Raw genomic sequence first — 22,661 nt, 5'->3', positions numbered from 1 at the left:
ACGACTTTGACACTCATACACATGTCAGTCGGGGTTATTAACAGCTGTAAACAAAAATATTTAGAACTCAAGATGGGAATGTTTATACACAAAATATTAGACACTGGGATTTCAGTTCACTGAAGTGGCGTAGTATTCACATAAATCTGTATGACACCTCAAAAAGGTCCATGTCACACCTCTAGTAGAGTCCTACAGATCAATGGGGCCCGAAGATATCTATATAGTACAGCCTTCTATTCACTCGTAGCTCTGCCTGTAAGGTCCACTTCACTGTATCCATGCCAGGACTGGGCAAACATATTGGAACAATTGTGGCAGTGAGCCAGATCAGAAAACACGCAGCACATGGGATGTCCTCTCTAGATGACAGCTGGCTTCATCCCACAATTGTCCCTTTTCTCCATTGTACCTACTATGACAAGACAGAGGACCAGCCGCCCAGTGAGTGACATGGTATGTCCAACCATTATACAGCCATGAATGAGGAGTGCTGCAGCTCTCTGTATAAGGGGTTAGCTATATCAATTAAAAGCTAATTATTTAGCAAATATTAATTAGAAATTTTTTGTTCAAGTATCGTCGTATTGTGCTCCTTGAAACATCCACACCGTCTTTTCCTGAGTAGCCTGTATTTCTCCTGAGGTTACCTGTGGGTTTTGTACCCAGAACAATTCTTCTGGCAGTTGTGGCTGAAATCTTTCTTGGTCTACCTGACCTTGGCTTGGTATCAAGAGATCCCCAAATTCTGCACTTCTTATTAAGTGATTGAACAGTGCTGACTGGCACTGACAATGCCGGGTCTACCCAGTGACTAGCGCCCACAAACTGCAATATAATTTTCCTTCTGTGGTATATGGGATCCCCTTATCTCATTCATGTACAGCCACGGTGAACAATGTGCTTCTGAGTAGTTTTCCGGACTTGTTTTGCATCTGTATAGAATGATGTTTACATCGCAAAACCAATGGCCTTAAGGAAATGACCACAAGATGCTATTACCTGTCCAGGAGAATACCGAGTGTTACGCGTGGACTGTATGTATGGAGTGTTACGGGGTTTGAAGGGAATACAGACGTGTTAACAGGTAATCCATATGAGTGATATAAGCCATGTTTAGTTGAATGCATATTTTATTGAAGTTCCTTAAACTAATCATGCCAATTATTACATTTTCTGCTGCTTCTTAGTTCTTTTTTGACGGCTATAACATTAGATATATAGGTACAGGGCTGGCTTTTGTCTATATCGGGCACCTTTTGTATACAGACACTGGTATACATGTCCCCCCGTGAAACGTGCCATTGATGAAATCCTGGGAACATGTAAACAATGAAATCTGAGATAAACCAATTAAACTGATGTCTTGTTTATTCAACCTTTTCTTTGGGATTCAATTTGGCTGCCGTGTCTTAATACACATATTTTACTGTCTCGTCTTCATGCAAAAGAAGGACGCTGGTTGTGTGCGCCGGGCCACCCCGCTGCTTCTGTTTGTTCTTTTTCTATCCTCCGACGTATTGTTTGCCATTGTGTCTGTATTTGCCTACGCGCTTGTCACTCTTTGTTTGCATTTATTTTGGCCTTAGCGCTTGCACCTTTTGTCTCCCAACCCGGAATGTCAGTCATTGTAGACTAAGAGGTCGCTCTGTGATTATGTGTCCATCTGTTTGCGGTTAAATCCCGTGGGCTCGTTCGCCAACAAACATAAGCTGTGTGCTGTCGCGTCTGTAGCCCTTTAATTCGTTTATACGATTCTTGCTCGGTGACGTCCTCGTGTTCCAGGATGTCGAGTGTCTAGATCGGCCTGTGTGTTTGTTATCGGCTTGTATCTGGGTTACTCATCAGCTGGGCGAGGGCACGCGCTTGTGTATGTCGCTCTCAGATAGCAAAGGGCAGACAAAGGGGACAAAGGCTTACACATGCACAGTCACACACACAACACAAACAACAAAAGAGACACAACAAAGGCTGCGGAGAAGACAAAGCAGCTGGAGTTAAAAGGTCTGTTTAGGCAGATGCCAGACAGACACACCTTTGGGGAAAGATCTCAGATAGACGCTTAAGCACTTATTTCACCCCTTCTTTCATCTGCTCTGTATTACTCACCCCTTGGGTGGTGACAGGTAGACAGAGTGTAATAATTATTTGAATATCTTTTGCTTATTGTCTAATACTTTTTATAGGGCCTATATATCACATTTTATTTAGTGGCAAGAAAGCCAACTTTGGTTTCCTAACGGTAGAGGTGAAGATATAATGGTGGAAGTTCACAGATCCATCTTGGAGTTTGGGGAGGGCATCTGTGATTAGCGGGGTACGGTTCTGGGGTCCTGAAAAAGAGTGATCATATGGCAACACCGCATCAAGCAGTGGTGTATTCTGGCCTAGGCTCTCCTGGCCGATCAGGCACCACCGTTCAGAGGGCCTGCTAAAAGGGAAGTCACTGGTCTCCCCAACTGGCCCACTAACACTATGGCACAGTCCTCCACAGTTGGCCTCTGCCAAGCGCGTCCTTAAACAGCAGAGTGCTGAGATATGATGTCATAGCCTGGGCTCACAGGTAAGGAAGGCAGTGCCCAGGTGTGGGCACTGCCCTGGGCTAGGCTGAACATACGCCACTGACCACAAGAGGCCACGTACAGTATATCAATACATATAGCCAGCCGAAAGACACAATTCTAATCACCATAGTAATCTATTACTCGGTCCTCTCGGTGGCCCAGCTGGGCTTGGCTGCTGTGTGCCAGAGCGGACCCCCACATTCCCCATCGCCAACTGCCTTGTTACTGCCCATCAGTGAGATAACAAGTGGAAGCCTCATAAACATTTTCTCCCAGACTGCAAGTAAGTCAAAGGTTTCTCTATAAAACCATAAAACTATTCATACGGCATATTTTCCATTCTAAAAAGAAAACCACCCGCAGAACCATCATCATTTATTTAGGAGAGTTTAGGGAAGAATGACGACTTTTATTAGTGAATAATTACAATCAAATATCAGACAGGAGGTAAAGACGCAATGTGAAGCTGCATTCTCTTTGTCGATGAGACGCAACAGGCATTAAAGAAAATATTGGGATAGCCGAGGCAGTTGCGTGATATTCGCAACACGTTGATGTAAACACATCAGCACAAATTGTATTTAATTATTAATATTAATAATTATTCATTAATTCCTGATACAAAGGCTCAGACCTTAATAGGTTCTTATTTTAGTGTTAAATTCAGGACAGCTTAATGCTGTTCCCCGCTGAGTTAACCTTTACCACCTCTGCTCGGTAGCTGTTCCATTTATCTACCACCCTCTCAGAGTTTCCTATAAGCACAGCTAAATGGAAAACCCAGTCCATATGAAGCGTTTTACTACTAGTGACTTTTAAATAATAGTAATTGGGGTCGCTGTACTGGGAAAGTCCATGATGTCTGTGCCTCCCCCAGACATTTATCGCGGCAGCGCTCGGCTCCCTGACACTTCCAGTCACAGAGACGCAGCCATACACGTCACGTGACAGACCCGTCTGCCCTCTGCTCACCCCTCCCCCTCTCCGCCCCCTCCGAGCGACGTCACTGCTTCCTGCGCACCGTAGCCCCGCAGACAGAGCAGACAGAGCCGACAGACGGCAGGAGGGAGGCGGCTCGTGTGCAGCGGTGACGTCACGGGCCGTGTACAGGGAGGCTGGGGGGTGGGAGGCTGGCTGACACCGAGCCAGAACGGCATCGGGAACGAGGGGAGAGCAGTCTGACTCGAAATGCAAGGTAAATGACGTCTACGGGGCTCTACAGTTTGATTGCGGGGCAATGAGGCTCTTGGGAGATGGGTATAGATCATTGGGGGTAACTAAAGGACCCCGTGATTGCTGCCATGCCTCTTTACCTTGGCACTAGGCATCGGTCCAGAGAGTTCAGGTGTTGGGCAAAATACCTCAGATGGCCACCAGCAAGGGGCAGAAAGAAACCTATGGCAGGTGGTTAGTAGGGAGTGAGGGGCAGGTGAGTGGACACTTACTGTGATGTCAGTGAGATGTCACCAGCAGGGTGGGTACACATAGGGCACTTGTGGCACTGATAAATGGGAGGGCACGGGGTAATGGTGCGAGGACACTGATCAGGCTTGGAGTGCCAGGCTTGTGGGGTTACCCCAGTTCCCGGGCGTACGGATATTTCTCGCGGGTAGAATTGCACCGCGGAGCTGGCGTAGCGGCTGGCTTCCAACGAGGAGATTAATAAGGGCACCAGCTGTGTTATTAGTTGCTGGAAGGCACAGACCATTGATGATGGCATGAGCCATATGCAGATTCCTGGGCATTAACCAACACCAGGCTACGAGGATGGATCCGTCGGTCAGAAACAGAAAGAAGGAGCCCCTCAACTGTCTGCCCAGTGAGGGGCTTCTGCATATTTTGTTCCTCCCCTGTAAGGGCGATCTCGATTAACGGTGTAAACAGCGATGATTGAATGAAATGCCAGTGATAATGGGGATTCCCTCGTCCCATTGTTCCCTTGTCTTATTAATGACACAGTGTGTGCTGCAAGCATCCTCGCCGCTCCTGTTCAGCGCTGTTATGCCAAGATGTCAATTTTGTGCGTTGCTCGTGACCACCAAACGAGACCGTTTTGCTCAGTAACGGTGATATTAATGAAGCACTGAATTTAGATTTGAAGTGAAGAACGGCCGGTCAGCATCGCTTGCCTTTGTTTTTGTGCATAGCTTAGCGGCGCCCCTTAAGCAGCCGTGTTTAGATTGACCGTATATTTCTGCCGTAGCAATAATAATAAACATATCTTCTAACCCCTGGATGCTGCCGTTACTCCAGAAAGGTGTGATGCGCATGCATAGCCTGGGATCGTCTGCAGCGTTGGCAATTAATGTGAATTATTTTAACTAATAAATGGAATTTTTTTTCCTTAAATCAGCCTTTTGGAGGGCAGAAGCAGATCCTTAATGATTATTCGTATCCGTTGTGTTCGGAGGCTCTCGTGGGTATTTGGAGTTGTTCGAGCACGCGAATGGTTAACAGCCTTGGGGGTAGTAGAGGCAGGGTGATGTTTACAGTTGCACTGTCAGGCAGGGATAGCGGAAGCTTCTGGGGTCAGGCAGTCGTCGTGTCTCTAGCTGAGTTATCAGCCTCCTGCTGGACTGCAGTGAACTGTTAGCTGTCTACACAAAGATTATCACATGACGGCCTTCAGGGAGATTTCCGCGTATTCTCTCGCTCTCCCTCCTCCGTTATTGGGGTTTTTCCAAGTATCTACGCTTGATATTCTGCCATTAAAAGGAAGTTTTATTGCATCCTGGCGATCGATTATGCGGCGCCCATAGTGATGCACAGCATGGCTTCGATTACCAAAAAAACGGAGGCTTGGCATATGACTTGATGATGTGTAGATAATGTAAGCTTATCACAAAGGAGATATGTCATGACCTTCTATAACAACAACGTCTTAACATATTTTTAACCCGTGAACCCGTGATGCGCGGCTGACTGTGAAAACGGCAGCAGGCTTCTTTCTGCATCACGTGTGTTCGGTGGTACCCATAAAAAGCACGTTTAAAGGTAGACGTCTTATGTTATAACAGTGTGACCTTGAGCAAAATCAGGAATATTATCAATGTATTTTTTTTATTTTTTTTCTATTTTTCAGATAAGTAAATGGCAGACTGGATTGTAACGTACCACGAGAAGCCGAGCGCTGGTTTATCTTCCTTCCGCATGTAACTCACGTTAGCCGGTGCTTGAAAACACAGTCGCCATTGAAAGATCCTTTTTTCCTACCGGCTTCGTTCTGCTCGCTGTATATATTAACGTGGATGCAAGTTCGTAACATTGTGACCAAAAAAAAGCCGCTACGCTTCAGATCAAAGGAGAATTAACTGTACCTGGGCACTTTGTAATATATGCACACCGCACTCTTTCAAGTCATATAGATTTCACGTGTTTTGTTGAACAGGCGATTAACATTTTTTTTAAAATTATTATTTATTTTTACATTTTCTTTGTCTGGGTTGGTAATAGGAAATGGAAGTTGCATGTTAAAGAAGCCTAATATCTATTAGTTGCAATGTAGTTCCATAAACGGAAAAAATATATTTTTTTGGCTAGTTGTATTGTCGCTCCTTGAACGCAAAAGGGGCCATAAACCATTTTCTTTGGATTTTTTTGGGTTTGTAAAGAAATTTAAACATGGGGGAAGACGGGAGTCCCCCGTTGAAGAAGCTGGCTAAGGACATGGACATCAGCACTGACGTTCCCAATGTTGTAAGTAAGGTTCTGACTATAAAGATGGAGGTAGATGATTATAAAGAATCGCCAGGGGAGGAGAATCGGGACGGTGTTAAATCAAGCGGTCTCCCTGTTTGTGCAGCTTCTGAGCTGAACCCCGGACTCAAGCACACATTGGCACAGTTTAATTTAAGCAGTCGAAGCTCGTTAGGTGGACCTGCTGCTTTTTCTGCCCGGTTTTCACAAGAAAACATGTCCCCTACGGTGTTCCTGCCCCTTCCATCCCCTCAGATTCATCCCGGACCCCTCCTCATTCCATCGGACAGCTCAACGGAACTCACGCAGACGGAACTGGAGGGGGAATCGATCTCCTGTTTTATGGTGGGAGGAGAAAAAAGACTCTGCCTACCTCAAGTCTTAAATTCAGTTCTCCGGGACTTCTCACTTCAGCAGATTAACATTGTCTGCGATGAAATGTACATCTATTGCTCGCGGTGTACTTCCGACCAGCTCCACATATTAAAAGTTTTGGGAATCCTTCCATTTAATGCACCCTCCTGTGGATTGATAACCCTGACTGACGCTCAGAGACTATGCAACGCTCTTTTGCGACCACATACTTTTCCACAAAACGGTAGCTTGCTGCCCGCAAAAAACTCTTTGGCGCAATTGAAGGAGACAGGTAGTGCCTTTGAAGTAGAACACGATTGTTTGGGGAAGTGCCAAGGTTTATTTGCACCTCAGTTGTATACCCAGCCAGACGCCCCGTGTATTCAGTGTCTGGAGTGTTATGGAATGTTCTCTACCCAGACGTTTGTCATGCACTCTCATCGATCTCCAGACAAGAGGACCTGCCACTGGGGGTTTGACTCTGCCAAGTGGCACTGTTATGTTCATTTGAGTTCGAAGCACCTGGACTCGCAGGATGTGAAAAAGATGAAGCTTCTGTTAAAGGAAATGAAAGAGAAATTTAGTAGGAAAAATCAACCTAAGAGGATCCAGCCCAAAGTAAGTCTTGACCCACTTTTGTATTTGCCATGTTTGTCAATACACAATAACGATGCAACGTATGAATGTAAAAAAACAAAAAAATCTTGGCAATGTTTTGGATCTGTTGACACAAGCGGTGGTGTATCTGTACAAGGCTTTTGTTATCAAATTTTAATTTAAAAAGTAGTTTGTAAAAATGTAACATAGGTCAGCTTTGGGCGTTCTAGAGCAGGTCTGGACTGGAACCGGGTGATTGCCTGGTGGGCCAACGTTGCTGTATATTCACCCGGTCTGCCTCTCCAGGGCCAGATTGGGTCCTACAGTGTGTGTGCCCACTGGCTAGATATGCCAGGCCATACACACCCTGAGAATAAAACCATGGCACACGACCTGTCAGGCGCCCTGAGATAACTGGCGGCTGCCAGCCTTGAAGTGCCAGGGCAGCCTCATCGTCTCCAGTCTATGTGAGTTCTATGTGGCTGGTGATTCAGTGGTCAGTGGCTGTGATTTGAAGAACTTTATCTTCACCTTATGACCTGTGGTTCATGGGCCATTATCGAGGACAAGAATGTCACTGGGGTTTGTGCTTCCAACTTCAAAGTTAATGGAAAATCATGGTGCTATATAAATAAAATTAATAATTATATTAATAATAATATCATGTGTTAAAGTCTAACTGCAACTCACCTTTTAGTAAATAAATCTGTTGTTTGTCAAGTTACCCAATTTAAGGGCTCTAGTAAATAAAGTGGTGTTCTACTCATCACACAGAATTAGAGTACATTTTAATTTAGCGTCTTGGACTAATAATTCAGTACAATAATTATTATTCAATCCCTACTTTCTTCTTTCTCCCCCCCCTACTTTGAGTAATGTTATCATTGGTTTAACTGACATTTATCTGGACTGATCTTATAAATATGAAATGTGCAACCACCAACCCATATGTAAGTGTTACGAATGATTTACATTTATCTTCAGGGTTCCGCTTTACATCCAAGGTATTCCGTTGTCGATTTGTTTTGAGTAAAACCATAGCAGACTATAATCTGTCACAGGGTTTCTATGTGTATTACTAATGCAAGATCTTGTCACATGCGGATTGTAAATTTGCAAGCAAAGCCCTTTTTAATCGTGTAAGCGGTGTGTCTCTGTCAATTTGAGTCTGCCGTACCCCCTCGCTGTAAATTCTTGGTGCTATATAAATACATCATCAGAATAATAATGTAACCCGTGGCAGCACGATGTTTAATTAATGCCCTCGCTCTGTGTCAGAGCACAAATGTATTCTACTTTGTTTAGGGATGCATCCTGGAAAGAATCGGATAGCCTCTTGGGAATATCTTGCTGCTGTTCCCATTTATTTTTGCTCTATACAGTAGTTAATTAAAATTGTATTTTTATATTTTTTCCTGGAAATTTTGGAAGATGAACTAAAAAATATGAAGTGGCTATTTCTATGTTGTGTCTTATTGTAAAGCCATGGAACTATTTTCTGGGGGTAATTATCATAACCAAAGCCCATGATGTTATTCCTGCTAATCCATCAGGCGGTGGCTTCCCAGTATGTTGGTTCCTCAGAGTTGGTGCTACTATAGAAGAAGAGTAAGCAGCCTCCTGGGTCCCACACTGGATCAGGTCCACAAATGGGACATATACATTATCTAACTAATAATAATAATAATAAAAATAGGTCATTAGTATTACATTCATCAGTATATATATTTTGTTGCTGGTCACATCTTTGCCATTGAATGTGTGAATTCTCCATTGTTCTTTCTGGTAGGATAGCATGTAGACTCTTCTGAATGCTACATCTGAAAGTTCTATATTTTGCTACTTATGGATAAAACTGTGGTTTATCGTTAAGACTTAGAACAGCTAGCAGCATCTTGATTTTATAGGATTCTCTTGAAATTAAGGAGATTCCTATTGTATCCATAAGGATGAGGGTTTCCACACTGGACGCATTGACAGCTGCCCAGCATGTTGAGTACAGGGGGTTCACAGAGATATGAAAGTAAATGCTGATGGCATCTATGAGGAGGGTTACTTTGACTACAAGTTGGGAGAAGGAGCTGAGGCAACATTTCCCAGGGATGAGCTACGCATGGTGGGCTTGTGGTTATTTTCGTAAACGCCCAATAATATCGCATCTTGGGTCCGCCCTCCATAAATTCAACATTTGCTCAATAAACTTGATGGTTTTTCAAACATTTCTCATAACCATGCGCTAGGAGCACAACTGTTCAAAAAAAGCAAAGCATCCCTTTAGGTGTTGGTGAACTACCGTACATATCCCATTATGCACAGCTTGCCGACAGGATAACCAAGCATCCTGGGGAAAGTAGTTCAAGTGGTAGAGGGCCACTCTTTGCTAACCCCACTCATGTTACACGCATTTATCAGCCCAGTATATAAACTTATCAAAGTGGAACAGTAGACCATGAAGGTTAATGGCTTTCAATACCATCTATCAAGTTGTATTATTTAAAGGGCTTTTGAAAGCCAGTCTGTAAGTGTTTGCATATAATATAAATGCAGGGTATGTGGTGTGTTTATATGTATGCGCCACTCTGCCATCACCCGGCCAAAGTAAAGCAGGCAGGGAGCTGATAATGTGCAGCTAGAAAGCTTGGCTGCGTTGGTTTGATTGATGAATGCTGGCCATAGGCTTTTCTTCTGTGGAAACTGGATTAGAAGAAAGGAAGAAAAACCGCCATTGGTATCATAAAATGTTACATTACATTTATTTATATAGTGCCAGCAGATTCTGTAGTGCTGTTGCAACAGTCGGTAAAAAAAAAAAAAAAATCCAAATCCCAAACTGTAACAAACTGCTACAAAAGCAGAAGAGGGCTCTGCTCTTGTGAGCTTACAATCTAGTCGGTGGTTGAGTGGGAAGTGAAAGAGTAGGAGAGGACTGCTTGGATGGGGGTGGGTTGGCCGAGTCAGGATGATCTGTAGAGGTTGGTGGTTGTTCAGATGGCTTGATTAGGATGGTTATAGAATAGGTCACACAATGTTTTTTTACCCATTTGCAATACGCGTTTATAAAATAAGTTCAATATTTCTACAAACAAATGAGGAAATGAATGTCTGAGTAAAGACACTAACGGGCCTGAAAGTAACTTCCAGGAATTCACGGACGGCTTTTGTCGCGGACTGATGCCAGCTTTAAACCCACATGTTTATGTTAAACAAGAATATTGGGTCTGGTACTAGCTATTCATTAATGAGTAATAATTAAAACGAGATAAAAGTGAGAATGTTTTTCTTGTATCGGCATGTATTAAATCCCTTTGTTGTATTGGAGAGGGCCTTTAAAAGAATCGGTACCAATGCTGAAATGTGGCTCAACCCGCTAATAATTTATAATTTATAATTGTTAATCTACCAATACAGCCGAGGTGCGCACGCAGCCAGCCTCTTTTACGCGTGTTATTTCTATGAATGTATGAGATCGCGGGCCTCTGTCTATGTACATTCTTACCAACACTTCCAAGGGCAGTCCGGCTGATTTCTGTGACATTGCTGTAAGTCACAGGATATGCACGAGATCTTTTGCGGAAAAAACCCAGCCCTTGTGTGACAGAACAGATCGTACCGTGCGCAAACGTTAGGACAAATAGCAGCGTGTCTGTGTGTGTGTGTATGTATGTATGTGTGTGTGTATGTGTATATATATGTATATATATATATATATATATATATATATATAATCTATCTATATCCAATTAACGTTATGCTGGGCTTCCTCCCGTGTATCGGATGTCGATGTGTGTTGAGAGTTCAGTCCCGAGGTCTTGACTTGGTGCCAAGATATACTTTGCATGCTTGTGTCTGGTCTCGGGACAGCTTGGTTCTGTTTGAAAGGCTACCACCACATCAAAGCAGAGCTGCTTATATAAAATAGTCTATATAATCAGTGCTTGAGGATAATCTACTGTCTGTACACTTTACTTTAAGGTAACAGTGTGTGTCCTTAACTTAAGTGACCCATATTATTTTATTTATATATATATATTTATATAATATATATATACTGTGCCAGGAACACTGGTTATTGCCATAGAAACTGAAAAGGCATCTTTGTACGTGTTTAAACCTTCCGATCTGCTAAGCTGTTTTGGCTTACCATAAATAGAGTGCGATTTATTGTTCCGTCTAAGTGGAATAGCACCTTTAGGTCAAGACGAAGGTAAACATCCTCATGTTTGCGGCGTCTGGAACGTAAAGGGACATCTCCAGCCATCTCATGGACTTTAATGCACGTTAGCTGCCTAGTCATGTTTTCACTCTTTCAAATGACATTACATTTATTTATATAGCGCCAGCAGATTCCGTAGCACTGTACAATTCAGCAACCCCCCCATATGTATTTTTCCTTTTCTCCACCCTCTAGCTAAATACGGCTGATTTGTTCGACCAAACAAATTTATGTTATATGCTTCCCAAAGGGTCAGCTTCGGCACTGGCTTGGCGAATGCTCCCAACGGGGAGTCTGTTTAGACCCGGAGTGCATGCCTGGAAAGTGTTGTTCCTTTGACTTTACGTATTTTGGCATGATCAAAAAAGGGTTTTTGTTTTTTATTTTTCTCTGGATGGGGGTGTTTGAGAATCTGTTGTGTTCAAACGGGGTCTTCCATTTGTCTGTACTGGATTTGTAAATGATGATTAAGAAATGTGGCAGTGCAGGGCGCATCACCCACGTTCCTACACAACACAAGCAGCCTGGGGCTACACAAATATTTGAGGCTTTAGTAATATCTTGTGGCACTAGAGGCTTTGTAATCAAACCCTGCAACACTTTATGCTTCCCCCCCAAAAAAAAAAATATAGAATGGCTGAAAGTATTTTTTTAAATTATTTTTTATTTTTTACTTTTATAGACTGTTTCAGCCACGGTGTTTTTAATACCCAGGTATCGATCGGAAACATCTAACGGTAATTTCTGTGGTCTCTATAAAGAGTTTAGCCCGCAGACAACTGCTAAACCTTGTCTGAGCTTTCCCAGTGATTTAAGTAATTGCTTTGCCAGGCTTGACACAAATAGACTCTCATTTAGATCTTATTTTATTTAAATCCCCAGATCATCGGGCTCGTGAGACTAGAACATTATTTAATAGTTTTATCCCAGACAAACCTTACCAAGACCATAACTGCTGAAAGCAATATTTATTCTTGCAAAACTAAAAAAAAAAAAAGGAATTAAAACCTTGACCTTTACGTTATTTCTCCGTGCCCGACTCACGCCGGTTCCCCTCACTGTTAAATAGGACGAACTAAAGGTCCAAAACATAAAAGTAACATTCAAATCCTATACTGTAAAAAGGACTATACTCTTCTTGTTGATGGCAGAAACATAGCTGGTTTCCTTTTATCTCCCGTTGGATCTTTTTGTTGAGGTACGGGAAGTATTGGAATCATGGAAGTGCCGGTTTCTTGCGTCCCCGAAGGTGGCGTCCGTTACTGTTACGCGGCCCGGTGTATAGAGCTGTCGGGCAGGATCGCTACCCTGTTCACTTCTTATCTGGATATTGATTTAGACTCCAAGACTCTGCCTTGCCAGTTTAATTGTGTAATAAAGAACAAGGTGCTTACAAAGGTTACTAGTTGAGCAAGATTCTAACTAATCTACGTAATCACATCTGATTGTCCGCATGTAATCCTACTCATAAATTAGAGATGTTTCCGACATTTACAGACAACCATATAGGCTGCCCGGCAAACGCATTTGCTTCTGTTTTTTGGGGGTTTTAAAGGTATGCGCAGAGCATCCTCATCATTTGGCATAAAGGGACCTTTTAAGACCATTTGGTCATCTGCATCTGTAAGGTTGTGCTAGGATTTTTTTTGTCCTTTCTGTTAACTGTATCTTCGTTACATCCAAAAGTTGAAGAATGATTTAAATGTTAAAATAAAGCACTAAGAGATAATGGAACTGAACATTCCTTAAGTAATGCCCGTGCACATAAAGTGAAGATTGCAGCTTTCTTCACTTCACCAACTTCTATATTAATATACTGATAAAATATGACAGCAGAATAAATATTAGGCAAGGATAAATGATCATCGGTTGAACAGTAGGATAGCTTTTGGTGCTTCTGAATAACACCTGCAGTTAATCCCTCATCAATAATACAGAATTTGGAAGAATGGCAACTTTTCTTGGTTTTATGATTGTTCTCTGAACCAAGAAGCCTTTAGCTAATCATTTTGGGGGGGAGTTTAGAATCTATATGCTGTTTGGTTCTCCATCTTCTATTGAAGGAACACTTCCACCACTTGATTGTCCTCTGTCCAGTTTGTTTCTCTTTGTACCAAACAAGAACAGATTTGTCTCTGGTCTCTTGAGTTGGATGTTGGGTTCTTAAGACATTTCTCAATTCTGCCTCCTTGGAAGCTCCACTCTGCATCGAGTCATCTGAAACCTTAGCCTGTTATCCTTCAATTTTGTGAGATAAATGGGGAAACTAGGATTTCCACCCAAAAGATGTTCACTGTCCTGAATACTGACGCTGGCTTAAGTAGAGACCCGTAACAGCATATTCTGATACCGCTGGGACACATTTCTTCATATTTTATATATATTAATGTTTGAAAACAAGAGATTCTCTGGCCCATCTTGTAATACCCATAATTGGGTAACAGTAATTGATTTTGTAGTGGCACATTGTTGTCTTATTGTTCCAATTGCTGCAATTTAAAAGAATAAAACCCACTATTGAGATCATGGATGCACAAGCAGTATGGACCATGTAGTGCAAGCCACATGGCAGGTACACTATTAATCATGGTATACTATAGTGTATGGTGGCAGAGGCAAAGTAGACAACTGTAAATCTGTAATATAATCTAGATGAACCCAAAGACCTATGTCTAATAGGCACAGTAGGTACTTTAAAACCTCCAAGTGGATGTCATCAATTAAATCCTTTCATTATTAAGTAGGGTGTCCAACACTACAGAAAAATATGTAATTGTATACCAAGGGGTATTATTCGGAAGGGGCTCTTCCATTAATGATATTTCATTGGGACTTCACTAGCTATGGGATCCTTGGACCAACCACAAAAAAGCATGGTTCTTTTTACCTAATCTGTAAGAGCTAGCTGCCAATTTGATTGTTTGTTTGAATAACAAATATTTTTCTTTTCATAAGGTCTTATTGATTTAAAACGGTCACAGGTGTAAACAGACTCGCATGTTAGACAGCACAAATGTCTGGTCAGATTCCCGCGTAGACCTTTGTTGACCTTAGAAAATCCATTTGATCTCCGGGAGCGTGCAGAATGCAAATTACACGGCGCAATAGTCAGTAGTAACGTAATAAAGCGGCATGGCAATAATGTCACATGTAGTTGCATTGGAATCGTGGGCACGGGGAGAATCTGGGAAGGCTATTTTGTCTGACAGGTGTTATATTTCCAAAATGCTGAATGATCAATGCTGCAATATCTGGCAGAATTTTAAATATATATATATTTTGTATTTAATTCATTATGGGTGCATAATTGACTGTTCTGTAATGTCTGTAATGAGTGTTTTTATTAATTAAAAGGAGAATTTCCAGCTTCCCCAAACATGGATACATATTCAAGTGGGGCACAAGGCTAACGGCTGGGGGAGATGCAAGGAGTACGTGTGTACGATTCTGCTGAGTGCGTCCATGCATTTGCATACAGAAAAAAGTTAATTTAAACCATCCGCTCAGCTATCATGTGCGTGTGAGTGCTGGAGTGTATCTATAATTGCCGGGGAGATTATAAAACTCATTTAAAAACTCCAGAGACTGGTTCTTATGCCATTACTAATGTGCTCAAAGATAAAGTGCCTTAATCTGCATATTTTGATGGATTTTGGATGGGCAAAAAGAGTCACACGTTGGTCAGCTGATGCCTGGTGTCTCCTCAATCTAAGTTCTTCATAACAAGAATCCTCCCCTCCAGTTTAGTACTGTCAGGGGGTCTTCCAGTAGAACCCATGGTGTACCACATCGAGTGTGATCAGGTTTTATATAAGCTTAAAGCCAATGTCTACTGGTGAAATGGAACCATGGAGTAAGTGCCATGTTTGACGCTGTGCTACTATTATTGCAGGTTGAGCATGTGCAGACTTTGGAATTGCCATCCTGGTACCCAGTCATTAAACAAGAAGATGATGTGACAGGCCGACGGCAAATGCTGCATCCAAGGTAACAGAATGATTTTTAGGACTATGTATATACCCTCTATACTGTGATATTATCAGGGTGGGTATCGGGTGTGAAGTGTTGGAGTGCGTTTATATCTGTAGGTGTGGGTATGCTCTGAAAGACATTAATAAGACATAGATTCTGATAATGCTGAATTGGTGTATTACACAACCCAATGATAAAAATAGCATCACGTGTCTCACTTTAACCTTTATTATGTTAAATTATTTGTTAGTAAGTGCGATAACACTTAATTTTTCAGCTGCCGCACGTACAGTTATGCCATTTGGACTGCACTACACAAATGTTTAGGGAATACAATATTATATTGGTTACACCTGCTCATTTGCAGAAATAATCCAAAATGAATTCTTAGAAATAAGAATTTGAACCTCGGGGAAATAGAAATAAAATCGGGATCCAGATATATATTCCACTTTTGCTTAGTAGCTTCAAATTCCGTGGCTAGTTGCATAAGCTGCAAAATCACATCTCGTAATCAAGGTTCGGAGCCCCGAGGGATGCATGCTTTGCTTTCATAAATGGTTTTAAATCCTTCCACTGCAGGATGTGAATGCTTATATGCGTTTTATGTTTCCAGTTACTATCTCTACATGTATGATAAAGTGGTTGCACCAAATGTGTCCCTCTCTGCTGCTGTAACACAATGCAAAGAGGCGAAAGCAGACAGAAAAGAGACGGATGCCAATAAGTCTTTGCCTGCTGAGTCAGGGAAGCAGACTCGGAGTAGCAAACCCAAATCGGCTAGCTCGTATCCTGACCTTTCTTTAGAGGAGCAAGAGAAGGTGGATCTAAAGCTGGGTATACGCGGCAGTAACAGACCACGTAAGTACACCTTCTGATGAACTGTTTTCCCAGGATTAACTTGTTGATATATGCAAATCTCTTTCTAAATGTTGGGGCTTCTGCTTCACATTGGGGTGAATCGTGGTGTATATGAGCATATGGGGACTCCCAATCTCCTATTTTCTTTTTCATTGTGGTTCTGATGGTACTTTTAATCTATATATACTGTATGTTACCCATTGCTTGTCTGCCTTCTGACTAAGCAGGCTCACTTGTGATTTTTGAGCCACTTGGTATTAGGGCACCCGGGTTTGCTCCACATGTTGATGTGGTGCAAATAAGTGCACATTGATGACCTGGGTTTTCTGTTTGCCTTGCGCTTTTAACTTGTTATTCTTCCTACTTAAATATGCCCTGGTGATGAGAGAGGGCCATGAGCTGGGGCCTAAATTGGGACAAAATCACTTCACCTTTGGGTTGCATGTGGTTTTGATTTTTGGTCACTGATTTGTTTGAGACACATTGAAAATGGCACGGCAAAGCTGGGTTCCCAAAGACTTCTTGGTGGGGGAGATCGTTGAGCCTTTTGGCCACCATCCTTCCTTGACCCAGGTCTGGGAGAGAAGAAAGAAGATGATGATTGGAGACCTGATCTTCCTGTGGCCCTGGAGCACTTTGTCACTTTTCTTCACATTGGAAAATTGTAGCATGGCATCATGAGCTTCAAGAAGAGAAAAAAAATAAATCTATATTTGTATATATATCCATGCCTTCCTCATAGTCTCTCATTCATTGAAATAATACTTCCTTTTTTAAGATGGGAGAAAAAAATAAATAAAGCTTGGTGTGCTCTTATCCCGTCTCAAAATTCTGAATGGCAGCATCGCCAATTAGAAGTTTGATCTAAATGGAACATTTCCATGCTAACTCCAACAAAATCTATTTCAAGTTTCATGATGCTGAGAAAATTCCAGATCATGGGTTGGATCAGATCAAAGTATAATTATCAATGAAAAAATATAAGCCCAACGTGCATTCTCAGTACAACACATCCTTCTGCCGGGGCACGCAGGTCATTCAGAGTGACATCATGTAAAACTAGTGTTGTTTTGTACCCCTTCGCCTGGGAGTATGTGCATTTGATGATATATTTCATCGTAGACTGTTGCCTCTGATTTTTTTTCTCTTTAATAGAGGATAAGACGTTCTTTTGTGCAGCCGTCAAACACAAGTTTTTGATGAGAATCTCCTGTTCTTGACGCATGAATTTCACATCTTAGATGTTTTGAGACATGGTGCAGGTGTCTCTGAATATATTGCCTGAGGAAGAACGTGGAAAGTGTTGCAGAAGGAAAAAAAATCCTCAGAAATAATACTAAGAAGTCACCAGGCTTAGGAAGAAAAAACATTCACTTAATATTCTTTTGAAACATTTATATAGCGCCAGCAGATTCTGTAGTGCTAGAGAAGGAGCGGTAGAGAAGGAGAATGGGGCCCTACTTTGATGTGGTAGAGCGGGAAGAGAGATGTTTGGGTGAGGATGAGCTGATATGGAGAACAATATGTGTTAATCTTGCGGGTAGACGTGGCAGATGGTTTCTTTGGCACGCTGGTTGAGGGTATTAGGAGGGAAGGTTCTATGCTTCTCGGAATAGGTGGGAAGGTCTGATAGCACGAGGTAGGCAGTTTCATAAAAGTGGTACAGAACGTGAAAAGAGAGACGTTGGAGGAACAAAGCAGGTGAGTAGAGAGATATAGGGTACCCTGTAGGTCAGGGTCAGTGTATAGGAAGCCATTGGAGTGATTGACACCATGGGGCAGCAGATGAAGAAGGGTGGAAAAATAAAATAAATCCAGTTTGGTTGCCATCTAGCTATTGCAGGACTGCTGGCTGGCTAAGCATTTAAGAGTTGTGGTAACACAAGACCAAGCGAGGAGCTGTAGCTTTGGGCCACTCACACTGCAGCAGTAAAAGATAAACTGCTTTCTCCCAGTATTTGCCTTTTTACTGTTCACTCTATAGTCTTTGGCATAAATTTGAAAAAGATTTAAGCAATCATAGATCATAAAAGATGCAGAGGATATATTACTCCGAGCATTTCCACTTTATTGCATTTCCAATATCCCCTTTCCAGGCAGAACTATGGTTTAAATTGCAATCCTAGTTCATGGTTAGCGCTGAATTATAAAACCGAGCAGAACTAAACAAAATAAAATCTGTAGAGTCTATTCCTTATCAGTGTTGCCTGTTACAATTAAATTACAAAATATACATTATAAAATAATTTGCTTAGCAAATGATTGGGTGGACAGTTTGGCTTGTGATTTTCCCATTCATTGTGTTAGAGTTAACGTCAAAATGTGTTCATCCATCTGTGTGTTTCATCGTAATGCATCAGTATTTACATGTTAATTGTGATCTTTGCGCTCTTCTTAATATTGGAATCTGTCAGGGGGGGATCTTCTATACAAACCAGCGCTTGAAATAGAAGGTCCACAAATTCCTCAGTTTAGTGCATTGCTTGAATGATTAATGCTTGGCATCTGTTTAATTGTCTCAGTCTCGGTCACCCTTAGGGACTCTCTGACTAATGAAAGCCTATGGCGGAAAGGTCTGCATTAGAGAAGCGAGACTTTATTATCATTGCCATGATGAATCAGCTCGGTGGCTTATCAGGAGAAGTCGCCCAAATACCCCATGCCTCAATGATTACAGCTACAATACACATTCCACAAGTACCTTGGAAGCTGAGTAGCTTGACATAAGTGGCTTGACTACCGTTTAAACCGCTATCTATTAACATTATACTTGTACACGACCAATGAATGCTACATGGTGATGCGGGCTCTAAGGCTCCAGAGCACCCCTTTACAGTAAAATGTATTATTATTTATTGTTTTATATAGCGCCAACTAATTCTGTAGCGCAGTACAATGGGTAGACGGTACATGACAAGTAGTATGTAACATAACAAATTGACTAACAGAGACAACAGGTGAGTATTAGGTTTATGCCAGCCTATTTAAACAGATGGTTGTAATAGAGAAGTCAGAATTGTGTTTTAGCACCTAAGACATGATATAGTGCACTGCTTCTCTAATCCCAGACACCTCTGGGGCATTCATGTGTTCTTAAAAGATCTGCTTAGCTGCTGTTAACGTTGATGCCTTTGAAGTCGCGTGAAGCGATGTGTGAAATCCAGCTCTCAGTGTAATCTTGATCTTGTTGCAGAGCAAAGTTCTCCAGATGGAGAGAAAGATGGACCGACTGGCAATAAAGACGGTGTGTGCGAGGATGACAAGGGTCACATTTTGGAAGAAGTGGTGAAAACATTCCTGAAACAACAAGAAAAACTCAACTACATTCTCCAGAAGAAACAGCAGATTCAGATGGTATGTGTGCAGGGAACCGTCTGCCATTCTAAGATTACAGACCAACATTTCATTTATTTAGTTAAGCATGACATGTAGCAGATCCTTAAAATTAGCCTTGCCAAGGTCTTGAGTATCCACAGACTTCTTATTGAGTCTCCTCCAAGCTTCCCCAAGGTTGCATAATTTGGGTAAAATGTCTTGCAGTGCAACCCACAGAAGGTTTCTCTTGTGGACCTCAACAATAGAGTAAAATGAAAATTATCACTTTGGCATAACAGCGCACCATAAGTTATATAGTTATATCAAAACAAATTCATTCTTTACTTGACACCGGACATAGTCACTGCCAAATGAAATTGCCAAATGAAATTTGTCGGGCAAGGCTCATACTAGACCTTAGTAGCAAGGTGAAACTCAGCCCATAACTTTTTTGAGCTGCTAAGGATTTTTGGGGCCTTACACTCCACATTGTTGGTAATCATATGTTACATGGGTGTCATGGACCAAAACCCAATGCTTGGCATTATATTATCATAGAGCAAATAAAAAAAACATTTACCTGTTTTTTTCCAGTGTTTATTACTGTTTTTAATTCCTAGATCTAGAATATGGATGACTAGCTGCAGTTTTTTGATAATTTTGCATTATCGTGTTTTATAATAAGAAAAAACTTCTCTCTCTGGCAGGAAGTGGAAATGCTGAGCAGCTCAAAAACGATGAAGGAGATGTCTGCGGAGCAGCAGAGCTTGCATAGGGAGTTTGAGTCCTTGCAGACAGAACATATGCAGAAAATGGAGGAATTGTATGACGAACAGAGGGACCTGGAGGAGAAGCTGAAACAAGTGAAAAAACAGAAATGCCTGTGCGATTCTACCACAGACCAGGACAAAGAGACACAATACGCAAACCAGGTGAGTGGCAAAGGTGAAAACACGCCAGAGGACACGCTGCTTTGATGCTTTCTTAATCTATGGGAACAGGCCATTCAGTTTGTGCGTCCGCCATTTTTCCATATTGGTGGCCATTTATCATGGAATCCATTGGTACAGTTATTTTTAAGATATTGGAGTTAGAAAAAGAGACTTATGTTGCTCAACTCCTCCTCAACTGCTTTTTCCTAAAGTGGGGACATATACCCCCGTATGCTTCTTGCACATGCGCAGTCGAACTGAAATGTCAATGTAGATATTTTGCTGGCATTCACGCATTGTCTGCTGCTTCATTGGAGTCCATGCCAAATCATGCATTCAAAATAAAATTCCAAATACAATTTGGAAACTATTTTTTTAAATTACTTGCAAGAAATCAAAGGCTAAATGCCAGATATGACATGCATGCATACTATACAAAACACTGATAAAGACATAGTCTTGGTTTACTGCACAGTTCCAAAGTCCAAGTGTGCTGGAAACCTGCTTTCCTCAGGGCAACCATTTTCTCAATTTTATATAATGTCGATTAGTGTTATATTTCGGTCCGACAAACCTTGAGCAGCCGTGTTTAAATTGAGCTATATTGGACCACATTGGGTTAGAAAGACTAGGTCATTGGGGCAAATGAACCACTGTGTGGTATATTGATAATAGAAAGCCACTAATGTGATTTGCCTCCCTCATGGTTGAGTTATTCATTTATATACATAAACACATAGCGTATATATTCATTTTTGTACTTTTTCTTGGTAACCTGGTATATGATAAGTGAAATGTTTACGTTCACCGAAGGACATTGTAATAAGATCCTTGAGATGTTGGATTAATACCTGCTTAGTTGGTTTTCTTAATATATATGGATAGTGGATGATGAATTTTCTATGCTTTTCACATTTCATGTTCTTGCTTAAAAGCAATGTTGTTGCGTTTGTTTACGAGAGCATGGAGTAAATCCGTATTTTACGCTGTCTGCTTCCACCGTGTAATCCTTTAACATATCCTTTTGTCATTGTTGTGGAAACACCTAAATTATCCCAATAATGCAGCGAGCCCATTGCCATTACAATTAACTTGTCACTTGCGACGATGTGATTTTCTGCTCCGTAACCAGCGTGCCTTGTGTCTTTTCACGTTGATTCAGCTGACAGAATTGCGGCAGAGACTGGATCAGGCCGAGGCAGACAGGAGGGAGCTGCAGGACGAGCTCGGGAGAGAGCGGGAAGCCCGAGAAAAGCTGGAGCTGATGATTAAAGAGCTAAAGCTTCAAATTTTAAAATCGACCAAGGCTGGTGACGGTGAATAGAAGACGAGTTCTTCTTCTGCCAGGACCTGGGATGGTTCGGTGGCTTGGACTAAAACGGGAGCCGACCTTCCGGCTGCGTGATAATGTTACGTGATAACATCTGTAAAAGGTGGTGAGAAGATGATGTGCAATTTGTGATACCTTTTGCTGCTGAGGCATCTATCAATGTTTTAATACTTCCAGTTAATTGCTTAAGGAATTTTTTTTATCTTCATCCAACCCTTCTTCATCACACGTATGAAACACGTCACTACTCACCAACCCACCTCACATGAGCAGTCTATCCTTGGGTTCATGGTTTGCAGTGGGCCCTCTCTTCTTCAGAACCATGTCTTCACTGCACTTCTTGGTCCCGTCTTATTCTACTATAATAAATATTATATATAATGTTACTTTTCAATGCCCCTCATTTTTTTTCCACATGATGCTGCTATGACATTTTTTCCTTTATTTTTTTTGTTCTGGGGTGTGGAAACGAGGTATTAACACAATCTCTCCTTAAAACCATATATACGGAAGGATTACGCCTTCATTATATGCTAATCAATTTGAAGACGCATTGGATTCAAATTCAAAATAAATAAAAAATCCTCTGCGAGTGAAAACAGAGGCGTCTGGAAATTCATGAACACAGTGAGAATCTCCCAGTATTTTATGGTTTTTTTATTATTATTATTCTTTTCCCATTTTATCTCCTGAATTAATGTTCGAAGCAGCTATTATCTGCGTCCTGAGATATTGGTTTAATTTTTTTTTTCACTTCCAGAAACTTTCCATTAAATATCCTTTAAGATTTTCTCCCGGCTTTATGAATTATTGAACTGGACATCAAA

The 22,661-nt window shown here is 41.6% G+C and overlaps 1 protein-coding gene across 1 annotated transcript; it reads left to right on the top strand.

Moving 5' to 3' along the window:
• The first annotated feature begins 3,618 nt into the window (after positions 1–3,618).
• SKIL (SKI like proto-oncogene) lies at positions 3,619–22,435 on the top strand. Its single transcript, XM_053459759.1, has 7 exons — positions 3,619–3,759; positions 5,647–7,232; positions 15,317–15,411; positions 16,013–16,257; positions 19,451–19,611; positions 20,280–20,504; positions 21,667–22,435. The coding sequence occupies exons 2-7, from the start codon at positions 6,186–6,188 to the stop codon at positions 21,826–21,828; spliced, it is 1,935 nt and encodes a 644-aa protein (XP_053315734.1). The 5' UTR covers positions 3,619–3,759; positions 5,647–6,185; the 3' UTR covers positions 21,829–22,435.
• Positions 22,436–22,661: the final 226 nt, after the last annotated feature.

This window comes from Spea bombifrons, chromosome 3, assembly GCF_027358695.1.
Source record: "Spea bombifrons isolate aSpeBom1 chromosome 3, aSpeBom1.2.pri, whole genome shotgun sequence".
Taxonomy (NCBI): Eukaryota; Metazoa; Chordata; class Amphibia; order Anura; family Pelobatidae; genus Spea; species Spea bombifrons.
The sequence above is the reverse complement of the archived record's forward strand: the minus strand, read 5'-3'. Positions and strand labels throughout refer to the sequence as shown.